A 22,982-nucleotide genomic window follows, 5' to 3' on the forward strand; every position below is an offset into this window, starting at 1 on the left:
CCCATAAAGTAAGAGTACTGGGATCTATGTCCGAATCTAGACCAGTAATGTGTGGTGTGCCTCAGGGCTCTGTCCTGGGGCCCCTCCTGTTTGGCATATACTTCTCAGAAGTACAGGCAAGCATGGAAGGGCTGTGGCTGACTAAGTTTGCGGACAACTGCAAATTGGGTGCTATAATAGAGTCTCCGGCCAACATGGAGATCCTCCAGAAGGGCCTAAATGAGACTGATGCATGGTGTCAAAGCCATGGTCTCAAGCTAAATGCAAAAAAATGTGTAGTAATCCCCTTTGGAGAAAACAGAGTACCCGCGAAGTACAACACAGGAGGTAATCCCCTGAAATCTGAAGAAGAAATAAGGGATCTAGGGACCCAAGTAGATAGCCAGATTGCCTTTGATAACCATGTTGCCAAAGTGGTTTGAAAATCCTTCTATGTGACCCATCTGATCATGAAAGGGTTCGCATCAAGATCTAAGGATTTAATGGTGCCCCTCTACTCTTCCCTCATCAGACCCATTATTGAGTACAATGCACCAGTTGGAATGTACCTGGCTAGACATCTCCAGCAGCTGGAGAGACCACAGAGGTACCTAACCAAGAGAATTACTGGCCTCAAACAGTTGCCCTATGCAGGACGATTGAAAAAGCTAAGACTGTTCTCTGTTGCATACCTCTTTCTCAGAGGCGATCTCTGTCTAACGTACAGAGCCATGTCCAACCCAGAATTGTTGAACATGCTCCATCTTAGCAAAACCAAATCTACTCGAGCTACACGCTCTAGGGATATAAACCTCAACACAACAATGAATAGAACATGCTGGAGGGATAGATTCGCTTTGCAGAGACTTCCCTTACTATGGAACAGGGTCCCGATCTACAGAAGACAGAGCCCCTCACTATCACTCTTCAAGAGGAACCTTGATGAGTGGATGGGTAACAGAAAGTTCACACCGGGGATCACACCAACAGCACTACTAGATAGGGGCCAAGGGTACTAGCTGCTAGTACAAGGGTCTAGGGAACTACTAAAGGGGCGGTGAATACCACACAACATGGCTGGGCTAATATATGCCTTCGGGCAGATAGCTCAGTACCAACCTATGAACCTAATCAATGAATATCCTAGCTATATATATCTGTATGTTTACACACATATATACATATATATTTCTACATATCAATAAACATATAGATATATGTATCTGATGTATATATATATATATATATATATATATATATATATATATATATATATATATATATATATATGTTGCTGTATATATACGTCTAACGACATATGGATGCATGGGTGTCTGCATATGTATATATCTATATGTGGGTATTTAATTATATTCTGTCTATACATTTGTTCTACAGAGAGGGGAGGTTTAACTCCATGTAGGTATGGGTATATATACATACACACCTCTACATTTTTCCATCTACATCTGGTTATTCCATTCTTTGCCATGTACAATAGACTGTGCTGCAGTGGGACTAGTAGCGGGAGTGGCTGCCCGTTGAGCGGCAGCCCTAGCCAATGCACACTATTGCTTACATCTCTAGGGTGGTCCACATAGACCAACTCCGGCCAACACCTGCACAGCTAGGCCCATAATTTCATACCCATAGTTCCCAAACTGCACATCCTCTTCAGCACTCTTCCTTACTTCGGGTGCAGGTCGGGTCTGGCCACACCAGCACACTCTACCCACTTCTCGGGACCCATCACGTATGTTGTCTCACCCCATGGATCATCAGGCTTCTCCTACCTTGTAAAATGGGAACATGCGTGGCCTGCTGTTGGACATCGGTGTAATGGCAGGAAACTCAAAAATCATTGAATTTTTGGGTGTCCCACAAGGGACATATATGTCTTTGCTTCAAGATTAGACTTGGCGGTGTGTTTACTTTTATTGTGTGTATGTTTCACCGGTCTAGCTGGGGGGGGGGGGTTGATGCTACGTGTTAATTGATTGGACCCCTCACCCCCATTTGCACGGCCTGTGAACATGTGTAATTCCTAACTGCTGTATCATATCCTAGCTATATACATGTGTATATTTACACACACACACACACATATATATATATATATATATATATATATATATATATATATATATATATATATATATATATATATATATCTACATTACTATAAACATATATCTGTATATGTATGTATGCATACATTATATATATATATATATATATATATATATATATATATATATATATATATATATATATAATGACATATGGGTGTCTGCATATGTATATATCTACATGTGGGAATTTATATGCATTCTGTCTCTGTATGTACACATTTGTACTATGCAGGGGAGAGGTATACCTCCATGTAGCTATAGATAGACATACACAAACATACCTCTACATATACACATCTACATCTGGTTATTCCGTTCTTTGCCAAGTAAATTAGACTTTGCTGCAGTGTGACTTGTAATGGGTGTGGCTGTTCATTGGGCGGCACCACTGCCCAATGAACACTATTGTTTACATCCCTGGGGCTGTCCGTATAGATCCACTCCAGCAAACACCTGCTCACCTAGACCTATAATTAGCTACCCATAGTACCCCCACCCACACCTCCTCTATAGCACTCATCCTTACTCTGGGTGCAGGTCGGGTCTGAACACACTACTACACACTGCCCACTCTCCACTTCACGGGACCCATCTCGCACACTGTCTCAACCGATGGGTCATCAGGCTTTCCCACCCTTGTATTCCAGGTATGTCACACCCTGCCTTGATAGGTCATCGCACTGGTTTCCTCCCATATTATGACAATTTTTGGGGTGTCCCGCAAGGGAAGCTCCTGTCTCTGTTCCAAGATTAGATTTCACAGGTCCACTGTGTCCCCCCCACCCGGTTGTAACCTGCCTGTGGTCTGGGGAGCAGTGGACTGTTTACATTGTTTGTGGGTTTGTTTGTATGTTTCCTCTGTCCGGCTGGGGGGGTCATGCTACGTGTTACACGTTTCTTGCTTGGGCCCCTCACCTCCAATGGCATAGCCTGTGAACATATGTCATTCTTGGGTGCTGTTTGCTATCATAGGTATATATCTGTGTATACCTTCGCACACACACACACACACACACACACATATATATATATATATATATATATATATATATATATATATATATATATATATATATATATATATATATATATATATACATACATATTGCTCTATATATCCAATGGCATGTGGATGTATGGCCTTAAACTCACTTACTAGTGCTAACATGCTTACTACTGCTTCTTGCTTCTTAACCTAACAGTACTCCAGGTCATATATATATGTTATTCCATGGGTTATACAACATACATATTACTCATAACGTGCTTTGCCATGGGAAATGGTATGTCCCCCCCCCCTTTTTCGCTTACATCCATGGGGCAGTCCCATTAGAACGGGTCCGTCCAACCCCAGCATGCCTTGGCCCATAATGTCTTACCCATCATTCCCTCCTCCACATCAATCATCCTTCTTACAGCTTCCATCCAAATCTCACCAAACCACTACACATTGCTCACTCTCCACTTCTCGGGACCCATCATGTAAGTTGTCTCACCCCATGGATCTTCGGGTTACCTCACATTCAGTCCGCAAACATACATATTATTCTTTGCTTACCTGTAAGGATGGTATGTTATCCCAAGGACTCTTTTTAGCAGAATGTTTGGAGTTGTCCCGCTAGGGACGAATATGCATTTGGTTAAGATTAGACTTTGCAGGTTGACACTGTTTCTCCCACTGGTAGTATCCTGCCAGTAGTCTGGGTAGCAGTGCTGTGCAATGCTTAGCAGTGCTTCATATTTGATTTGCATGATATTTGCCTTTTGACATTGATATCTTTTTCATTACATGTTATATATGTGTCTTGTATCCTTGATTCATGTGTACGTATGCTTTATGGGGTCCTGAGAACTTCAACACTTTATTGCAATAACACTTCACATCTGCCCTTACTGCAGTACTCCAGTTCACATATTTATGTTATTTAGCAGGTCATACCACTTCACACTGTACACAGATTCAGTTCACATGTTTGGTTTGATTTTCCTGTGGTGAGAATTAGTTTGCTGATACCTCATGCATATCTATTGCTATGATGGCTTAGTGGTTTAACTACTGTGACTATAGTGTACAGGGTCCTGAGTTTGAGCCTTGCAGAGGCAGTTTATTTTGTTACTGGGCTGAACATGGGCCATTGCATCCAGAGTGATTAAGGCACTTTAAAGCAGTTGTAGGCGGGTTTGCGCGACGGTAAGCACTGCTAACCTCCGGTTACAGTTTCTTACATTCAGTTAGCTTCTACTTTGCTTAATCTGTGTAGGCAATGCTTACCCCCATGCAAACGCACTTAGACACGCTTACTACTGCTTATTTATGCATAAACCTGCTTACTAGTGCCTTATTCATTATGACACTGACACTTCATTTCATGCAGTACTCCAGTTCACGTTTAAATGTTATTATGTAGGTTATACGGCAAAAGGATGTAGAAATATGTTCATATACAGATTTCACATGGAAAATGATATGTGCTGCAATGGGACTTGAACCAGGAATGCCTGTTTGTTGGCGGATGGTCTAATCACTACACTATTGCTGTGCTGCTTCATTTGCATAAATATTCTTTGTTATCCTCTTCAGCCTTTTCAGCTGCTTTAACCATAGCTAAGCGATGGGCAAACCCATGCATCTACGGTTAGCTATACTCAGGGTTTTGAAAAAAATACATACAAGGGATTCTTCATTTTATTTCCATGTACTGTTGCTGTTGAACACATGGGGACTGTTGGTGGGGATATGCAAACACCTATGAGCGGTCTCGCTCTTTTATTTACACTTTCTTCTGTTCTAGTTTGCAGGGGTATGTTTATTCTGAGAGCTCTGTTCTCAGACACGCCTCCTGCACTCGTCCACGCTCAGTGTAGGATTTGGAGCTCAGGCAGAGCATCTTCATTAATATGCATGGTGCGCTGCCGTCCTCCTCTTAAACTGCTGCTTACGTGCAGGACTAGTTTAGTCCTGCACGGCAGATTAGTAAATCCAGAGGAGAATGTGACTTTGGTGGTTTCCCTTACCAACCTCCATTCCTCTCAAGAAAACTATGTAAATTAAATATCATTCAAAGTGTAGCATACAGTTTTCTTGTAGAGCAAATAAAAAATTTTCCTTTTAAGTTGTGTTGCTGATTGGGAACATCTTTTTACCCTATGTGTGTTAGCTAATTGTGCCTTAATATACATGACTATAAAAGCTTGCAGCATTCACTACAGAAGAACAGACTTTAATTTTTAATTGAAAGGTATGTTTTCCCTTTCTACAGTTGTGCAATAATAGAGCTAGTATATTTAAGTGGTTCCCCTCAAAAAACATTGCTTTTTCTCTGTAATTATATTAGTTCTGCTGACACTGCAACTCCTCATACAGTAATGCAGTCCCAATTGTAGGATTTTTTTCCTTAACGTATTTGATGCACTGGGCTCTGATATGAAATTGTGAAGTTCAGTAAAGACAATGTTCGCATTCTTTTTTTGACCCAGTGCCTGATGTACATCTGCACCCCTCCCCCCACCACTGACAAAAATAAATTTGTTCTCCTAAGGAAAGAGCAAACTGCTGCATGGCTAATAACTTGCAACCAAGTGAGAAATTTTAGTTTAATGACTGGAACTTCACCTGCTGGTGTCTGACGTGGTCGCAGAAGCAAGGGCTTGCTTTACTTTCCACTGTACATGTGCTTACTTCTACACATGCACAGCAAAGCTACCATGAGAATATTCTTCTTTTTTATGATTCATGTAATTACTTATAGTATTTAGTATTTAACATGTATTGAATATGCTTATATAATTTAATAACTAAGTATATTGATAGTATCAGAAGGCTTACCATAAGGCAGTTTATAGTATTTTAAAGTACATTTTATTGAATATATTCACATATTTTTATATTTTTTAAATTGTAGTCATTTATTTATATTTGGTTGGAGTGCAAAACAAGTGGAAATATTAACCATTGTATCATTAGTAGTTAATAATTAGTTTAATATAAGTGTGCAATATACCTTTAAGAAGTGACATGGTTTTAAAAAAATTTTTGGCGCCTAAAAGTTGATTTAAACAGTTTGAACGCTTCATTAAGCAGTTCTGAGGAAGACCAGCTGTTTGTGTTTGTTGGCTTTGCTTTCTGCTATTGTCCCATTGTGTGTAATTGTGTTTAAGGTGTCTGCTATGTTATGTTTTTTTTTCTTTCTTTTTTTTTGCAAAGTATCTTCGAGTGTTGTGCTGGGCTATATGGATGGAACTTTTTTGAACTGACAACGGTGTTTTTATTTGACTGAGAGTCGCTCATTGGTGGTTCCGGGGTGTATCCAGGTATTTTACTTTACGTACTAGTAGCAGTTTGAACTGAGAGCCGCGGTGGTACAGTGGTAGCGTTGTTGCCTCACAGTAAGAGGTTCTCCTGTTCAAATCTCAGCTGGAGTGCCTTCTGTGTGGAGTCTGCATGTCCACCCCGCGGTCGAGTAGCCTCCGAAAGAAATGCGTAGAATGGGTGTGCCTTCGTTGAAGGTTGGGCCTCGAGCTGGCACCGCGGCACCCATAAATATCTACTGCCAATCATTAGCGGCCGGAGTTCCGCTGTGGTGACCCCTAACCGGGAAAAAGCCGAAAAGACAAACAAAAATAGTAGCAGTTCGAACTGCAAGCTACTGTGTAAAGTCGAATGTAGTTCTACTCTACTCTACATGTGTGCTCGAGTTCCACTTTAAAAAAAAAAAAAAAGAAAAAAAACCCTATCTTTTATGTCTCCGGATTGCTTTAAAAACAGTCCAAATTGGGAAGACCGCAGTCACCAATGAAGATACCCAGAAGTAATTGCGGTTTTAACCTCAGGAAACAGGATCCTGACTGGACTGTGAAGTCAGCAGGCTGTCACGTAATCTGAGTATGTGACACAGCTGTTGATTAGTCCTGTTACTCTCGCATTCTCTTCCTGCACTTTAGTTGTGAGAGAGAGAGCAAGAGAGGTGAGAGATGAGCGAAAAGCATCCAAAGAACAGAAAATCAGATATCCAAGTGGATTAGTGTTTAAACTTTTAGGTAAGTTCTCATTTTTTTCCTGGCAGGACCAACCAAATAAATTCTGCATTTTTTTTCCTGGCAGGTTCAACCAGATCTTTCTGTATTTATTTATTTATTTCATGGCAGGTTCGACCAGATAATTTCTGTATTTAATACTTTCCTGGCAGGGTTGACCAGATACTTGTTAAATCTTGGTGCAGTCCCCTATATAAAGTTTCTTTCTGACATCCTGGGCCTATAGGCTGGCAGGGTAAACCAGACAGTAGAAGGCCGCATCTGCAGTGAGTTTTGGGGGCTGTTTGTGATGTTTTTCTAACAGTATCCTGCCAATTCATCCCTGGTTTGGTACCTATGTCCCTAATGGACACAGGCAATCTGTAAACAGTTCATCTCCCAGGCCCTAGCTTGTAAATGCTTCATCTCCCAAGCCCCTGCTTACACTTATCAAGGGTATCAGAACTTGTCAGAGACTTGGGATGCATGGCTAGGCTTAAAAAGAACCTTGGGGTTGTTAGCCTAGTAAACACCTATGAACCATGGTTAGCCAGATACTAGTAGGTGGTCTATGGGTTTTGGGGGCTGTTGATGACTTTGTGTTTTTTTTTTTTTAATATATCCTGGCAAGGTTAACCAGATACTAAGGAGGCAATGTATTTTGGAGACTGTTGATAATTTTCTGTTTTTAATACAATACACTGACAGGATCAACCAGATACTAGTGGTCAGTTTGTTTTGGTGGCTGTTGATGACTTTCTTTTTTTTGTTCTAATGTAATATCCTGGTAGGGTTAACCAGATACTAGGGAGGCAATGTGCTTTGGGGACTGCTGATGATTTTCTGTTTTTAATATAATACACTGGCAAGGTCAACCAGATACTAGTGGTCTGTATGTTTTGGGGCTGTTGATTACTTTTTTTTTAAATATAATATCTTGACAGGGTTAACTAGATACTAGGGAGGCAATGCATTTTGGGGACTGTTGATGATGATGACTTTCTGTTTCTAAGATAATACACTGGCATAGTCAACCAGATTTTACTGATTGAGCACTTATTTTATGTAAATTGGTAAGCATTGTCAGGGATGATCCGACTGTAACACTGCTCTGCCCCTTTCTAGTTGTCCCCACCCATTCGACTGCCTGCTGCAGCTCCTTTGATTTGAAGTCCCCTGCCGCCGCTGCCAAGCACACATTCTCAGCCCCTATGACGCATGCGGTATACCTCCCTTCCAGTAGCAGAAGACTTGATTGTCCATAACCCAAGGCTGAGCAAGCTGGCATTAGCTGCTCATTAGTACCCTTTCCTCATCATCTGTTCCAGCACCCATGTTGCTAGTTAATCCTTTGGGTTACCTTATGTGCCATGGAGTTTGGAGTCATCATACATTTATTTACTAGTTTCTTGAAATGTAATAGCCTTCCCTGATACCACAAATCATTACAGCTTTTTGGTGAAATCAGTTTAGTCTACAAAGATTTTAAAAGATAATCAAGCCCATTGAGTTTCACTCTTGGTGTTCATGGTTATCAAAACTCTGGAAGAGTTTAGAAAAACTTCAGAATTATAAATACACAATATCTTGGTCAACTATGAGCAGTTTATTGAGATAAGTAAATTACAGCAATAAGTTTCAGTAGAATTTTATATTTATGCATTCCTTTGTGTGGCCAGACAGGAGAAAATATTAAGGCTATCAACTACAAATAGACTTCATCCCACAGTCAGTTTTCCAGTTGCATATATTATAACTCTGAGCAAGCCACTTAAATAGTGCTCACTGGTCCCTCCTGTAAAATAGCACTCATATCCACTGTGCTTATCATCAGGTTAACGAGTACAAAAATAAATTCCTTCGTAATCAATTCACAGTGAAATTTCACATGAATTCTGAAATTATGGTATTAGAAAAAAGCAAAAAATAAGGAAAACAGTACAGCATAACAATCCCATAAAGACAAAAGCTAAATAATGGGGCAAGACATACTCGTATCTACTCAAACACATATGTAAAGCATTTAAAGGCATGCACACCCAACTCATTCATGAGTACTCTCAGCTGAATTATGTGCCTTTGCCACTTTATTCCCTCTACACAGTGATGCACTTGTTAGCCACACAGAACTATTATATATTTAATTAGAATGGAAACATTTCTTAACATATGCATCTTTCTTCATGAATATTTTTAACTATACATGTTAACTTATTTCATAAAAGTAGGAAAAAGAACAGAAGTGTGCATTGAGAAGCATTGACACCAACAAACTGAGATTCTTGGTAAAACATGCTTAGTATGTATTACTTTAGAAGAGAGTACAGGTTGATGACAAAATAATATGAAAAGCTAAACAGCAACAACGCCAGAGTTTAGGTAACTGTTTTACATGGACACCTTACACTTAGTAGCAAAGAGGGAAATTTGAAACAGTCTGCAGGAATTTTTACTTCATAAACAAAATGCTGGGGTCTTTAAATGCACTGCAAAGAGCAGTGAAAGAGTGAACATCAATATCAGGGTTCATGAATGTCTGAGACAGTTGGAAAAGGGATATGTTAGGGCTGGGGAGAAGCAACTACTTAGAAGCTAACTTCATCACACAGGTTGACGTGCTAAGGCACAGGTATTCTGTCTGTATACAACACATTGATATGTTTGTGTGCAAGCTTAACTGCCAAAAAATTGTGGAAGGATTCCTTTTGTTTATCTGTCTGATGCATAGGACTACTTGAAAGGCTAGGAAATTAGATGCAAATTAATATTACTCTTGTGTCTTTTCCAGAGGGACATGAAAGCCAGAGCTCAATTATAATGGCGGTCTGTCTTTTAAAGATGGAAGATGAATATGGGTGTTTTCAGGCTGCATATATTGCAGCTCTCAGGTCTGAATCTAATGGAAATGTGACCCAAGTCTTTACATTTTCTTGCCTTAAAGAGATATTTTAGTATTTATTTGGGGAGGGGGAACAGATAACCAAGCCAGTTTATAGTATATTTAATTATACTCAGAGCCTTCCTGAATATGGAAGTTTCAATGGAATGAGAAAAGGTAGATGATTCATCTTTCCTGATAGCTTCTGATGTGGAAAAATACAGTGGTTTAAGACACTGACTATAAAGTCCATTCTAATAGAGCACTGTTGCAGTAGCCTAAGCTATCTAGATCCATCCACAGAGACAGTCCAGCTTTCAAGAGCGTGAGGGAAGCTCTAAAATAATAACAGAGCATCAATTTATTCAAACCTTTTTGCAAGAAAAAAGGAGACGAGCTCAGAAAGGATAATGGTAGGAAACAAACCCCAATAGTACACTCTATACACACAAAGGACTATCCATCCACACCTTAGAAATACAAAAGGAAAACAGCCAAAATGATGGGCTGGAGGGTTGGCTGTAACAGTGATCTATTAGAACATCTGCTTTCTTGGTAAGTTTACTTACACAACTACACTGTGTACAACACTTAAATCACTGCTGCAGTAGCCTAAGATATTTGGATTGATTACTACAGCTTAGAAACTAAAAAGGGAGGAGGGAAAATAAATTAATAATTCAGCAGCCCCTGGAGAGTGGTCCTGGCAAAGTTTGTTCTGGACCTGGAAGAGGAATCCAGTTTGTAGTGCTTTGTAAACATATGTACAGAAGATCAAGTTGCTGCCTTAAGAATACTCCTAGAGTCCACCCTTGTGCAGAAAGCAACTGAAGATGCCAAAGCCCTTGTGGAATGGACCCTACATTGCCTGGAAGAAGCTTATTATGTTAAGTATAACAAAAGGCAATAGCATGGGACAAACAACTGGAAACAGTCTACTTTGACACTGGTTGTCCTTTCTTCTTACTTTTATAGAAGCCAAACAACTGACCGACTTTAGTAAAGGCTTGAGTTTTGTCTAGGTAGTATTCAAGCTGCTTGTATGCATCCAGAGTGAGAAGAATCTTTTCTCTCATAGGTTGGTACTAGGCTATCAGCTCTAGGGCCTATACAAGCCTAGCCAAACAATTCCCTGTATATTTCTTCCCACGATATTTACTTCCCTAGACACCTGTCTAGCAGGGCGACTGACATGATCCCCGGGGTGAATTTCCTATCTCCCATCCAATCGTCAAGGTTCCTTTTGAAGCGGGCCAAGGAGGCACTCTGCTTGACATGTATGGGCAGTCAATTCCAGAGTATGAGGAGTCTCTGAGTCAGGAACCTATCCCTCCAGCATGTTTTGTTAATTGTGATGACAAGGTTTAGATCCCTGGAGCATGTGGCTTTGAAGGATTGGGATTTCTTTAAGTGGAGCATGTCCAGCAGCTGAGGGTTTGACATGGCCTTGTATGTTAAGCAGAGATCGCCTCTGAGTAAACGATATGCCACAGAGTATAGCTGGAATGTTTTTAGACGGTCAGCATAGGGCATCTGCTTTAGGCCTGTGATTCTTTTAGTGAGGTATTTCTGTGGCCTTTTCAGCTGTTGCAGATGTCTTGTGAGTTACATACCACACAGGGCATTGTACTCTATAATGGGTCTAATGAGGGATGCGTACAGTGGGACAATGACGTCCTTTTTTCTGGATGAAAAGCCCTTAGTGATGAGGTGTGCCACATAGAAGGATTTCCTGACTGTTGTGGCGATGTGGTTATCGAAGGTGAGACTACTGTCCCCCTGTGTCCCTAAGTCTCTCATCACACTTTCGGTGTTTAGTGTACTGCCACCTATGTGGTAATTCATGGGTACATGGTTTTTCCCAAAGGGGATAACTATACATTTCTTGGCATTATGCTTGAGCCCATGGCTCTGGCACCAAGCATCTGTTTCTGTAAGGCTCTTTTGTAGAATATCCACATCATTTGGGGATTCAGTAATGGCTCCCAGTTTGCAGTCATCTGCGAACTTTGTTAGCCAGTGTCCCTTAGTGCTGGCCTGTACTTCAGAGAAGTAGATGCCAAACAAGAGCGGTCCCAGGACTGAACCCTGAGGTACTCCACTTGTCACTTGTCTGGAGCTGGATTTGGAGTAGGCTACTTTTACAGTCTGGGTTCTGACAGTAAGCCAGTTGGCAACCCATCAAGTGACGTAGGGATTTATGCCCAGCTTAGTAAGTTTATCTATGATTCCAGAGTGGGGGGTGGTGTCGAAGGCCTTGGTAAGGTCCAGATAGGCTGTGTGGATTGCATTACCCTCATCCACAGCTCTGGAGACTGATTCGAAGAAGTCAATCAGGTTCAGGAAGCAAGATCGGTCCTTCACGAAACCAAACTGGGTGGGGTCCAGTGTTTAAAGGTTGCCAATGTCTTTGTTTATAAGTTCCATGATAATGCATTCCATGCCCTTGCAGATTAGGCTCGTCAGACTGATGAGACAGTAGTTCCTGGGATCCAAGGTGGATCCCCCTTTGTGGAGTGGGATAACTGTAGCTGTGCATCACTAAGTGGGCACGAAATCTGAGGTAAGGCTATGATTAAACATGATGCTTAGGTAAGGTGCCAGTTCATTTTGTAGTTCATGTAGTACACAGCCCGGGATGTCATCTGGTCCCATGGATGCTGTATCCTTAGCTTTGGAGAGTGTGGTTTCTACCTGTGTGGCCGTGATTACTGGAATTTGGCAATCTTTTGGTACTGAGATGGGCCCTTTAGGAGGTGAGAGGGGGTTGAAGTTGTCACTAAATCGATCTTCCAGAATATACTGGCAATATCCTTGGGATCAGTATATTTAATGCCATTCTGTTGTAGCTCAGAGCAGATCTGTGCATTGCCATTTAGATTCTTGACATAACTATAGAATGCCTTGTAGTTGTCTTTGGAATCTTTGGCAATTTTATTTTCGTAACTAGCTTTGGAGGATTTTATGAGGGATCTCAGCTTCTTACTGAGGCTGGTAAGGGAGGTTTTTTGCAGCCTGGGATTTTCCTCTTTTCTGCAACAGTTTCTTCCTTCTGTTGTACAGTTTGTTTATGGCAGGGGACCACCAGATTGGCTTCCTTTTTTTGGAGGAGAGCATCTTGGTTCTATTTGGGATGGCACGATTCATGCACAAGTGGATGTGCTCATACAGTGCCTTAGTGTAAGATTCAGCAGTCAAACCTTCAGCTCCCATCTGCATGGGTGCCATGAAGTTTGTCACTTCTGATTTTAATAGCACGAAGTTGGTTTTGGAGAAGTTTTTTACAGAGGTTTCCTTACTGGGGGGTGGGGTGAGATGTGGATGTTAAGGGTGATTTGCTTATGGTCAGACCTGACCAATGAGGGTTGACCACTGGTGTGGATCATCTATTTCCCATGTTGGTAATGACCAGGTCTAGGATATCGGAGCCCCTGGTGGGACAAGGGATTAGTTGATCCAGGGCGTTGGAATTTATGAATTCCAAGAACCATTGGGAAAAGGTGCTGGTACCCAAGTAGTTTTCCCATTTAATGGCAGGGTAGTTGAAATCACCCAGTATTAGGGTGTTTGGTTGTATCTTAATATTTTTCAGTATGTTTAGAAAGGTGGAGTGAGAATCTTGGGGCATGGTGGGGGATCTGTAGCAAGCTACAGTTTGGATTGCAGTCTTACCTAGTGTTAGTTGCACCTAGAGAATTTCAGATGCATTGTGTTGGGCAACTAGCCTGGAGGTGTGAATATCCTTAGTAAATATGGACACTCCTTCACCTTTAGTGTTTCGGTCTTGGTTTGGTGGCCAAAAAGTGTGGTAAGAGTTGTAGCCTAGTATTGCAGGGGTGCTCTCTGGAGTCTTGAACCAGGTCTCAGTTACTGCACATATATCGATGTTCTCCATTTTTAGGAGTGCCTCGACAGAGTGCATTTTGAGGTTTAGACTTCTAGCATTGAGTAGCATTACCTTCAGATTTTGCATGCTTGTATCTGTTACGGTGGTGGTTTTGTCCTTTGAATCTTGCCTAAAAAAGGCACTATAAGGGTGGCAAGAGCTTTAGCCAGTAACCTGAATCCCTGGGGTGACAAGTGCAGACCATCTCTGGCAAAACATCTTGGTTTGTCGATCATGTCGTCCCAGGTATACAGATACTGGATTCCCTTAGAATAACACCAGAAGCTTAGCCAATTGTTGAAGTCAATCATTTTGTCCTTATACTGTGGTATCATTCTGGGTGAAGGCAGGATGCTACTCAGGGCTAGGGTCATACCTGCCTGGGCCACATGATCCGCAAGCTCTTCCATGTCTCTTTTCATGTAGTCCAGGGAGGTACGTCTCAAGTCATTCACTCCAACATGGATAATGACAGAGTTGTATTTGTACTTGTTGTGGAGTGACTTGAGCGCATGTGTTATGTGGCGGATCCTGACTCCCGACAGGCAGCTGACTGTAATTTTCTCCTTGCTCAGCCTGGTGAGTGGGACATCAGTGTGCCTGACTATAGAGTCACCTATGACTAAAGTGTTGGGTATGTTGTCTTGTCTTAGGGGCTGTTGTTGGGTAGCACACTGATGTTGTGAGCTATGTGTCACTTTGGTTGTGACTGGTGCTTGTTTGCGTTTCAGCTTCGGAGGTCCTTGTTGCTTGGGCAGGTTACTGTTAAGGGCTTCCGCATATGTGGGTTTAGTGTTGCTATGTGTGGATGTTGATGGTGCGGGTTTTGAAGGGCTATGTGTTGCTTGAGTTGTAGTGCAGATGTTAACCTTCTCCTCTTGACTGTCTAGCACAATCTTGGCTGGAGAGTGCTTTGCTTCCAGTTTGGCTATGTAAGTGCATCTCTCACAGGTTGTAGTGTTGGGTGTTAGGAGAAGATGGTTGTCTGTGTACATGAGGCAGTTGCTGCATTGCCCCAGTATGCCCAGATTCACCAGGTGGACAGGAGAAATCACCGGAAACGGACCCTTGGACATGCCTGTTTAGGTGCTTTTTTTGTAAAGTACAAGAGGTGTTTTCCCTTACCTTTGCAAGGTACTTTGCAATTATAGGCTGTTTAGTGCCTACGATTAATTTCTCCTTATTAACAAGGAGAGTTGAGTGCTCATATCAGTTTAAGGCTTCCTAGTGCTTTCCAGCAGGTTCCAGAGCAAGTGCTAGTCACAGGGGTTCAGATTTTAGTGCTACTACTGAGAAACCAGCTAGTTCTAAGGGAAAATTTGAAGAACAGACTTTCTGGCACCTGAAATAATTTAACAGTAGCCCCGCTGTGCTGCACGATGCAAAAAATCTCTTGTCTTAGGATCAGGGAAGAAGCCTGAGATTAACAGTCTGTCTTAAGGTAAACTCAGAGACCACTTTAGGCATAAAAGAAGGGGTAGTTTTAAAAGATGCTTGTGAAAAATGAGGTAGGGCTGACTAACCATATGTTTGTAATTCACATACTCTCCTAGCAGAAGTTAAAACAATGTCTTCCATGTTTAAACAATGAGCAAAACAGTCTTCTGTGTTAAAAACCTCACTTCAGCCTGATGAGATGGTTCCTATGGAAAATGATTATGCTTTTCAAGCACAAAGTTAAGATCCCAAGAAGGAGCCACATGCTTTCTAGGTGGACAGATATGCAACACCCCTCTTCAATAACTGTTTAACTTGAGGATGGTTAGAAAGACGGCAGACAAGCAGAAATGGCCAATAAATAAACCTTGAAAGAGAAATAAGAATGGCCAGATAAAGTAAGCTAGACACAAAGTCAAAAAAATCTGAAATGTTTGCAAATGAGAATTTGATAGGTTTATAGGTTCATAGGTAAGTACTAGGCTATCTGCCCAAGGGCATTTATAAGCCTAGCCAGAATGTGTTGATACTAAGCATCCTTTAAGTACAGCTTTCCCATGGAAGTTAGAGAAGGGAAAAGATGTAAAACGGACTGAAGGAAAAACATTCTGAATTTTAGAATCTTGACAAAATGTTCAGAAAGAAAAGTTCCAGCACAGGCCTCTAAGATCCTCCCCTCTTTTATACTATAAAATTCCTTGAATAAAACCCCTTTGCCCATCCAGAAAGGAGGCACTGATTCTCTTAATCCCTGTACAAGCACTGGATGCAGAATTGGAGGCAGGGATTCCAATGCCAAGTCTACCTCTGCTGAATTACATTTAAAACCCATTTGTCTGCCACAATCTGGGGCCACATAATAAGATAAAGCTTCAGGGAGATGGAGAGGTTGCCAGTATGGGAGATGGATGCTGATCATACAAATAGTCATGGTGAGTGGGTAGACTGTCCTTGATTTTCAGAGGCTTTTCCTTTCTTTTTGGAGCCTCCTTGCCACTGCTTTTTAGACTATTGTTTGATGGTCCCTTGGATGCTTAAATTGCTTACTGAAAATGGGAACTGAGGAGGAAGGGTCATTTTATTATGTTCCTTTGGTCACCAAGTAGTAACTGTAATCAGCAAACCTGTCTATTTCTGACAATTAATCACAAAGGGCATCTCATCTAAAACCAAGGAAGTTACTATTCCTCTGTGGTCTGCCTGGTTAGATGCATTATAGAGTTTAATGCACCTTTTGTCATACATCTCAACAGATACATAAAAAAAACTCAGGCCTCAAAAATCTTAGTTATCAGGAAAGGCTGGAATCGTTATCCTTGTACTCAGTGTTGTATTGGCTCTAGATGGAAGACCTGTGCCTTGACTTCAGTGGCCTCAAGGACCTTATTATCTGTGATCTCCTCTTTCTCCATATATCAAATAGTGTAGCCAACACCAAAACAACACATTAGAACAAGAAATCTCAACTTACATCAGGTAATTACCAAAACTAAATGGAGAGATAGGTTCATTACCAAGTACCTCCCCTTGCACATGAAACAATGTGATTCCATAGCTTAGATAAATAGAGAGGTGTCCTAAGATGCACTCCAGGAATTGTAAGCCTTTCCTTATTTGGAAAGGATGGTACAGCCTGAGAGTGGTTACTAGCAAGGCACCCTTGACCTCTGGTCAAATAGCCTTGTAATTCCTATGGTTCCTATCTGCTGATTTCTCAGATATGAAAAGCACAGCCATCTAAAAATGAAGTGACAGAAAATACTTCTCTACCTAGAAAGTTCTATGCGAGACTTGTGTACCCCACCATTAGGAGCTACTGCAAGGAAGGGAAGGAATAAAGGGATGAATAACTATGCAGGCACATCTGTAAAGCAAATGCCAGCAGAAGCTGTATTAGCTTTGGGTGTTTACCCCATACAGGGCCTCTACATTTTCTTCAGAAATCATAAGTAGTCATATCAGTACATTTCTTTCAATACTCTCAGCTTTGATAAAGGCCTACCCCAGCCAGAAGGCAGAGTCTCGAATAAGTTCTAATAAGTTCTAACCACATAATTCCTCTACAATTCCCATAACACTGCAGCAGCAGTTCCCTCATACCGATTAAGCAGTTCCGATTTGCATTAAACTCTTATGTCACTGCACTGTGGGACTCATATCTAGAAATACTTCAAACAAATAAGTGAACCTGACAAAAGAAATTCTAACATGCGGACTATACTGGTCCAGCACACTGTATAGCATAAGCAAAAATGTAGTATAAAAACTAAGCTTTAGACTTCTTGGAAACTTCTGCTGCTGTGTTGTAATTTTACTTGTACCTGTTTGTTGTTCTATGGCTGGAGAAGTTACTTGCATCACATTTTCCTCTGTCTTTTTCATCTGTGGATTCACTAAGGCCCTTTCGATGACATGGACAGCTTCTGTATAATTCATTAACTTCAAGGCATCTAATAGTTCTTGTATAGTGCCACCAGAAACCTATCACAGACAAACAGATAGACATCTTATTTTGGCAAGTACTTGGTAATCCTGAGGTAAAATGCTGCTTTATAAATGATTTTGGGGATAATAATTATTATGATGAGGTTCTATAATAATACATGCTGTAATGTGCCCTTTTTCATACAGGACAATGCAATGTTGCGTTACACTGCTCAACCCCTTTTCTTCAAACTATGAGGACCATAAATATGCACATGCAGTCATCCCTGCTTACAGAGGAAAACAGTGGAAAGTCATAAACTGACAATAATAACGATTAGCTAGTATCCACACTACAATAACAAAAACATTCCATTGCAAATATATCACATGGATATGTGGTCATACAAACCAATTCAAAAATACAAAAGAACAGAGTAAAGAATTCCTGAATTTCCAGACATTTAACACATAATCTACATCAACTGGCTACATAATAGCCTAGCTCAGTGTTCTTAAAGTCATGAGACCCAACTTCCTAGTTAGGCAGAGATATATTTCAGGACAGATCCAAACAAGTCTAAAAATGTTGTGGACTTTGTTAACTAGTTAGTATTAGTTTTACATGACATCAGGCAAAATGAAAAAGTATTAACAATCAATAAATATGCACTATATGACTGAAGATCAATAGTAAAAGAGAAAGAGAGTGTGTGTGTGTGTGTGTGTGTGTGTGTGTGTGTGTGTGTGTGTGTGTGTGTGTGTGTGTGTGTGTGTGTGTGCGTGTGTTGCAGGTCTGCATCTATACAGTACAGTATATGCCTTTTTTTGTATGGGAGGCTCAAAGTATTTTTATGATATCGACAGGAGGCTCAAGGACTTTTCCATGGTTTTATGGAGATTCACATTGACAGAAACCCAAGAACCTATGCCTTGGCATATTTAAACCCAGATAACCTTTCACATTTTCTTAAATTTTGAAGATCAAAGTAAAAAAAAAAAAAAAAAAAAAAAAAAAAAAAGAAACTATAAGGAGACATTAAATTATAACATCAGTAAGTAAAACACAATTCCTTTCATTGTACAGACTTAACAGCTCTAAATGGAAGAGCTTGAACTTTTCACGTTACTCTGGCAATGTTTGATGAATGCTCTAAACTAAAGGAAGAGAACTGATTATGTGGTGATGGTGGAAACTAACATTCTATGAATGCTGCACTCATTACAAATGCTCATATCACAGACTAAGCAAAAGTTATACAAGAAGGTAAAAAGACAAAGTAGCTTATTTTGTAAACTTGTATGTGTATCATGTATGTATCATAAACAAATTTACGGAGGACCTCAATTAACTGAATGCCATTCATAAACAAAACTCTCTGGGTAGTTTTTACAGAAAACTTTTAGAAAAAAGAATGAGGTACTTAGACAGTTGTAAAGTGCTGATTTGTTTTATTCATATAGGCAGATATCTAGGCCATCCTTATTAGGGATGTATCCATTAGAGTGCCTTAGAAAGTTACCTCATAGTTATCCAGTAATGTTTTTGCAGGTGAAGGACTTAACCTGAAGGCACTGTTCAGGATTCCGAGGCCCAAGTTTTGTGCCAGAAGTGACCAGTTACATCCTGCATCAGGTACCTCTAACAGCTTACACAACTTCAGCTTTGAGTCTTCATCCAAATGGTTCATGTCACCTAAAGTGAACAGAAGAGAAACAATTTCCAGTAGAATATCATGTACAGAAATAGCAAAAGTCCACACACATTTAAGTCACTCACGTATGTTTAACACCTACTGAGCTACGTCAAAAAATTGTCTATTGCTGCTAGTAATCAGGAGATCATTTTTAAAATGACTAGACTGTACCAGCATAGATTTCAGGTGCTCACAGGCCAATTTCACTGACTCAATGAAACTAAATTCTTGTCTTTATCACGTGTGTTTGCTTTTACTTTAATTGAAAAAAGTTCATAATCTCTGTATCAAAAACACAATCTAGAGATGAAGTGAGCAAATGCTGTAAATATATGAATAAAGTTAACAGGTATGGAATTCTGTTACTACTGACATAACCAGAAAGTGGAAAATAGCTACAGTGTGAGGAATAAGTTATGTCAGTGCTATAATAAAGAAGGAAGAAACTGATGTATAAAAAAATAGCTATTTTTAAGAAGTCTTGAAACTCGCTTCTGCTAAATGATTCACATTCAACCCCAACTTTCTTAAACAAGCAGCTGACAAATTTGTCAGGCCACTTTGCTACATTTACAAACTGTCCCTTGCAACAATAAGAGTACCCCAGACCTACAGCATGCTGTTACTATACCCCTTCCTAAAGTTGCATCTCCCAAAATATTAAAGGACAATTGACCAACCTCCATTCTGTGCTCACTGGCAAAGATCACTGAAAAAAATCTAGTATAAACAACTACTCAACACATGTAGCTATTGTGTGCAATTTGATAATGGCTTCAGAAATATGTTTAGTACTGCTACAGGTCTATCTGCAACAGCTGCCACATCTAGTAACATCAATAAGGCTGTAATAACTGATGCAGTACCTGCAGGCATGACTAGAGAATTTGAAACAGTAATCCACAGACTGCTTATCACAAAATGTAAAAAAAACAAAAACTTTGGACTGAATGCTATTACTGGAAAATAGAACCTTTCAAGTAACATCAAGCGATACTCTCAACACAATAGGCACTCTCAATACTGGAGTTCCTGAAGTCTCTGCATTAGGACCTCTGCTCTTCTCTCTGTTCATTAATAACCTTACTGAAGACCTATCTAAATTAAACCTCATTTATACACAGATGACATCAGAGTCCAACAAATGTCCTCCCACCCTGCTGATTCAGCTGCAACAATAATTCTTCCAGTGTTGCAATTGGGCTGTAAATTGCAAACTCTCTTGATTAACTACTAAAAAAAGAAGTTATGCCTTACCATAACGGTCCATCTGTGTTGTTGATCTTCATTCATTCATTACTGATGGGTTATTGGTTACGTCCTCGGAACCGAGCCGGCCTTTTACCAACCTCGCATCAGCCACAAACTCTCGAGCCACGATCCTACCCAGAATGCTCTGCTCCCTGTTACCTCAGATCGAATTTGCAAGTTGATAGATAAAAATAGAGGCTACCTCTGGTCATAACAGACTTACAAAAAAGGAGTATATGAGATCAACCAGGAACCTCTGGAGGGGGAACGGAGAGTGGGGAGTAATGAATGAACAAAGATCAACAACACAGATGGAATGTTATGGTAAGTCATAACTTCTTTATCTGATGTTAATCTTCGTTCATTCCTTACTGATGGGACAGTCCCCAGCTACCTGTAACCCTGGGTGGCCCTCATGGAAGGACATTCCTGAGCACCATGGAGCCAAAAGAAGCTCTACCTCTGGAGGCCAAATCCAATTTGTAATGTAGAATAAAAGTATGAGGTTTGGCCCAAGTCGCAGCTGAGCAAATATCATTGAGGGAAGCCTTAGCATGGAAAGCTGCTGAAGTTGCCATAGACCTTGTAGAATGTGCTTTCACTCTGTGAGGCAAGGTGATATTGTTCTTGTTGTAGATAAAGGTAATGCAATTTCTCAACCATGAAGCCAATGTAACTTTTGAGACAGAATGACCTAGTCTTGGTCCAGAAAAGGCCAGAAATAGTTGGTCTGATTTACAGGTAGATTTTGTTCTGTCCAGATAAAATCATATTTGCCTATGGACATCCAGGGAGTACAGGCAATACTCTCCCTTGTTAGAATGGTTAGGAAAAATGGGAAGGTGGACGGGAATGTAAGAACAAAAAGGCGAGATGAACAACTCACATGGAACGTTATGGTAAGGACATAGGTTCATAGGTTCATAGGTTCATACTAGGCTATCTGCCCGAGGGCATTTACAAGCCTAGCCCATAGTTTTGTGGCTTACGCCACCCCTTTAGTATGGGGAACTATACCCATTATTTTGCTGTGCCTCTGTTGAGCAGTGACACTGAGGTAATCGCTGGGGTATATCTGCGATCTCCCATCCATTGGTCAAGATTTCTCTTGAACAAGGCCAGCGAGGTGCTCTGCCTCACATATACCGGGATTTTATTCCACAGCATAGGGAGTCTTTGGGTGATGAATCTATCCTCCAGCTGGCCCTATTAATAGCCGTGTCGAGGTTTAAGTCTCCCGCCCTTGTGGCTCTGACGGATCTAGATTTTTGAGGTGAAGCATATTCATCAAATCTGGGTTTGACATGGCCTTGTATGTTAGGCAAAGGTCACCTCTGAGACTGAATAGAGCTGGAGTTCTTTCAGTCGGGCAGCATAGGACAGATGTTTGAGACCCTTTATCCTTTTGGTGAGGAAATTTGTGGCCTCTCCAGCTGCTGCAAGTGTCAGGTCAGATACATTCAATGGGGCATTGTACTCAATCATTGGTCTGATGAGTGATGAGTATAGGGAGACTATGACCTCCCTTGATCTAGATGAGAATCCCTTCATGATAAGGTGGGCAATGTAGAAGGTCTTCCTAACTACTTTAGCTACATGGGTGTCGAATGACAGACTACTATCAACCTGGGTCCCCAGGTCCCTGAAAACTTCTTCTATGCTCAGTGGATTGCCACCTATTTGGTAGCTAGGGGTAACCTTGTTTTTCCCGAAGGGTATGACTATGCATTTTTTGGCATTTAACTTTAGGCCATGGCTCTGGCACCAGTTATCCGCTTCTGTGAGACCCTTCTGAAGGATATCTGTGTCAGATGTGTTTTCTACTATGGCCCAGTTTGCAGTCATCTGCAAACTTTGTCAGCCATAACCCTCCTGTGTTTGCTTGTACTTCGGAAAAGTAGATGCCAAACAAGAGTGGGCCCAGGACTGAGCCCTGTGGTACACCACTTGTGACAGGCTTTGAGTCTGACATGGTGCCAGCAACTCTGACCCTGTGGGTTCTGTCACTCAGCCAGTTTGCAACCCATCTTGTGATGTATGGGTTAACATTTAAGCTGATGAGTTTTTCAATGATACCCGAGTGGGGTATTGTATCAAGGCCTTCGCCAGATCGAGGTAGGCTGTATGGACTGCCTTTCCTCATCAATGGCTTTGGTGACTGTTTCAAAAAGTCAACCAAGTTTAGAAGGCATGATCTGCCTTTGACAAAGCCAAACTGGGATGGATCCAAAGTCTGCAAATTCCCTATGTCTTTATTTATGAGGTCCATTATGATCCTCTCCATG

General features: G+C 40.9%; 1 protein-coding gene across 1 annotated transcript in view; it reads right to left on the reverse strand.

Moving 5' to 3' along the window:
* NFKB1 (nuclear factor kappa B subunit 1) overlaps window positions 1-22,982 on the reverse strand; it is a 772,892-nt gene that overhangs the window by 34,630 nt on the left and 715,280 nt on the right. Inside the window, exons 20-21 of the mRNA XM_044060344.1 lie at window positions 19,273-19,445; window positions 17,647-17,806 (exon numbers count right to left, since the gene is read on the reverse strand). Coding sequence (XP_043916279.1) covers window positions 17,647-17,806; window positions 19,273-19,445 — 333 coding nt within the window. The remainder of the gene's footprint in view (window positions 1-17,646; window positions 17,807-19,272; window positions 19,446-22,982) is intronic.

The sequence above is a fragment of the Protopterus annectens genome, chromosome 2.part0, assembly GCF_019279795.1.
Source record: "Protopterus annectens isolate FY-2018-M chromosome 2.part0, PAN1.0, whole genome shotgun sequence".
Classification (NCBI taxonomy): domain Eukaryota; kingdom Metazoa; phylum Chordata; order Ceratodontiformes; family Protopteridae; genus Protopterus; species Protopterus annectens.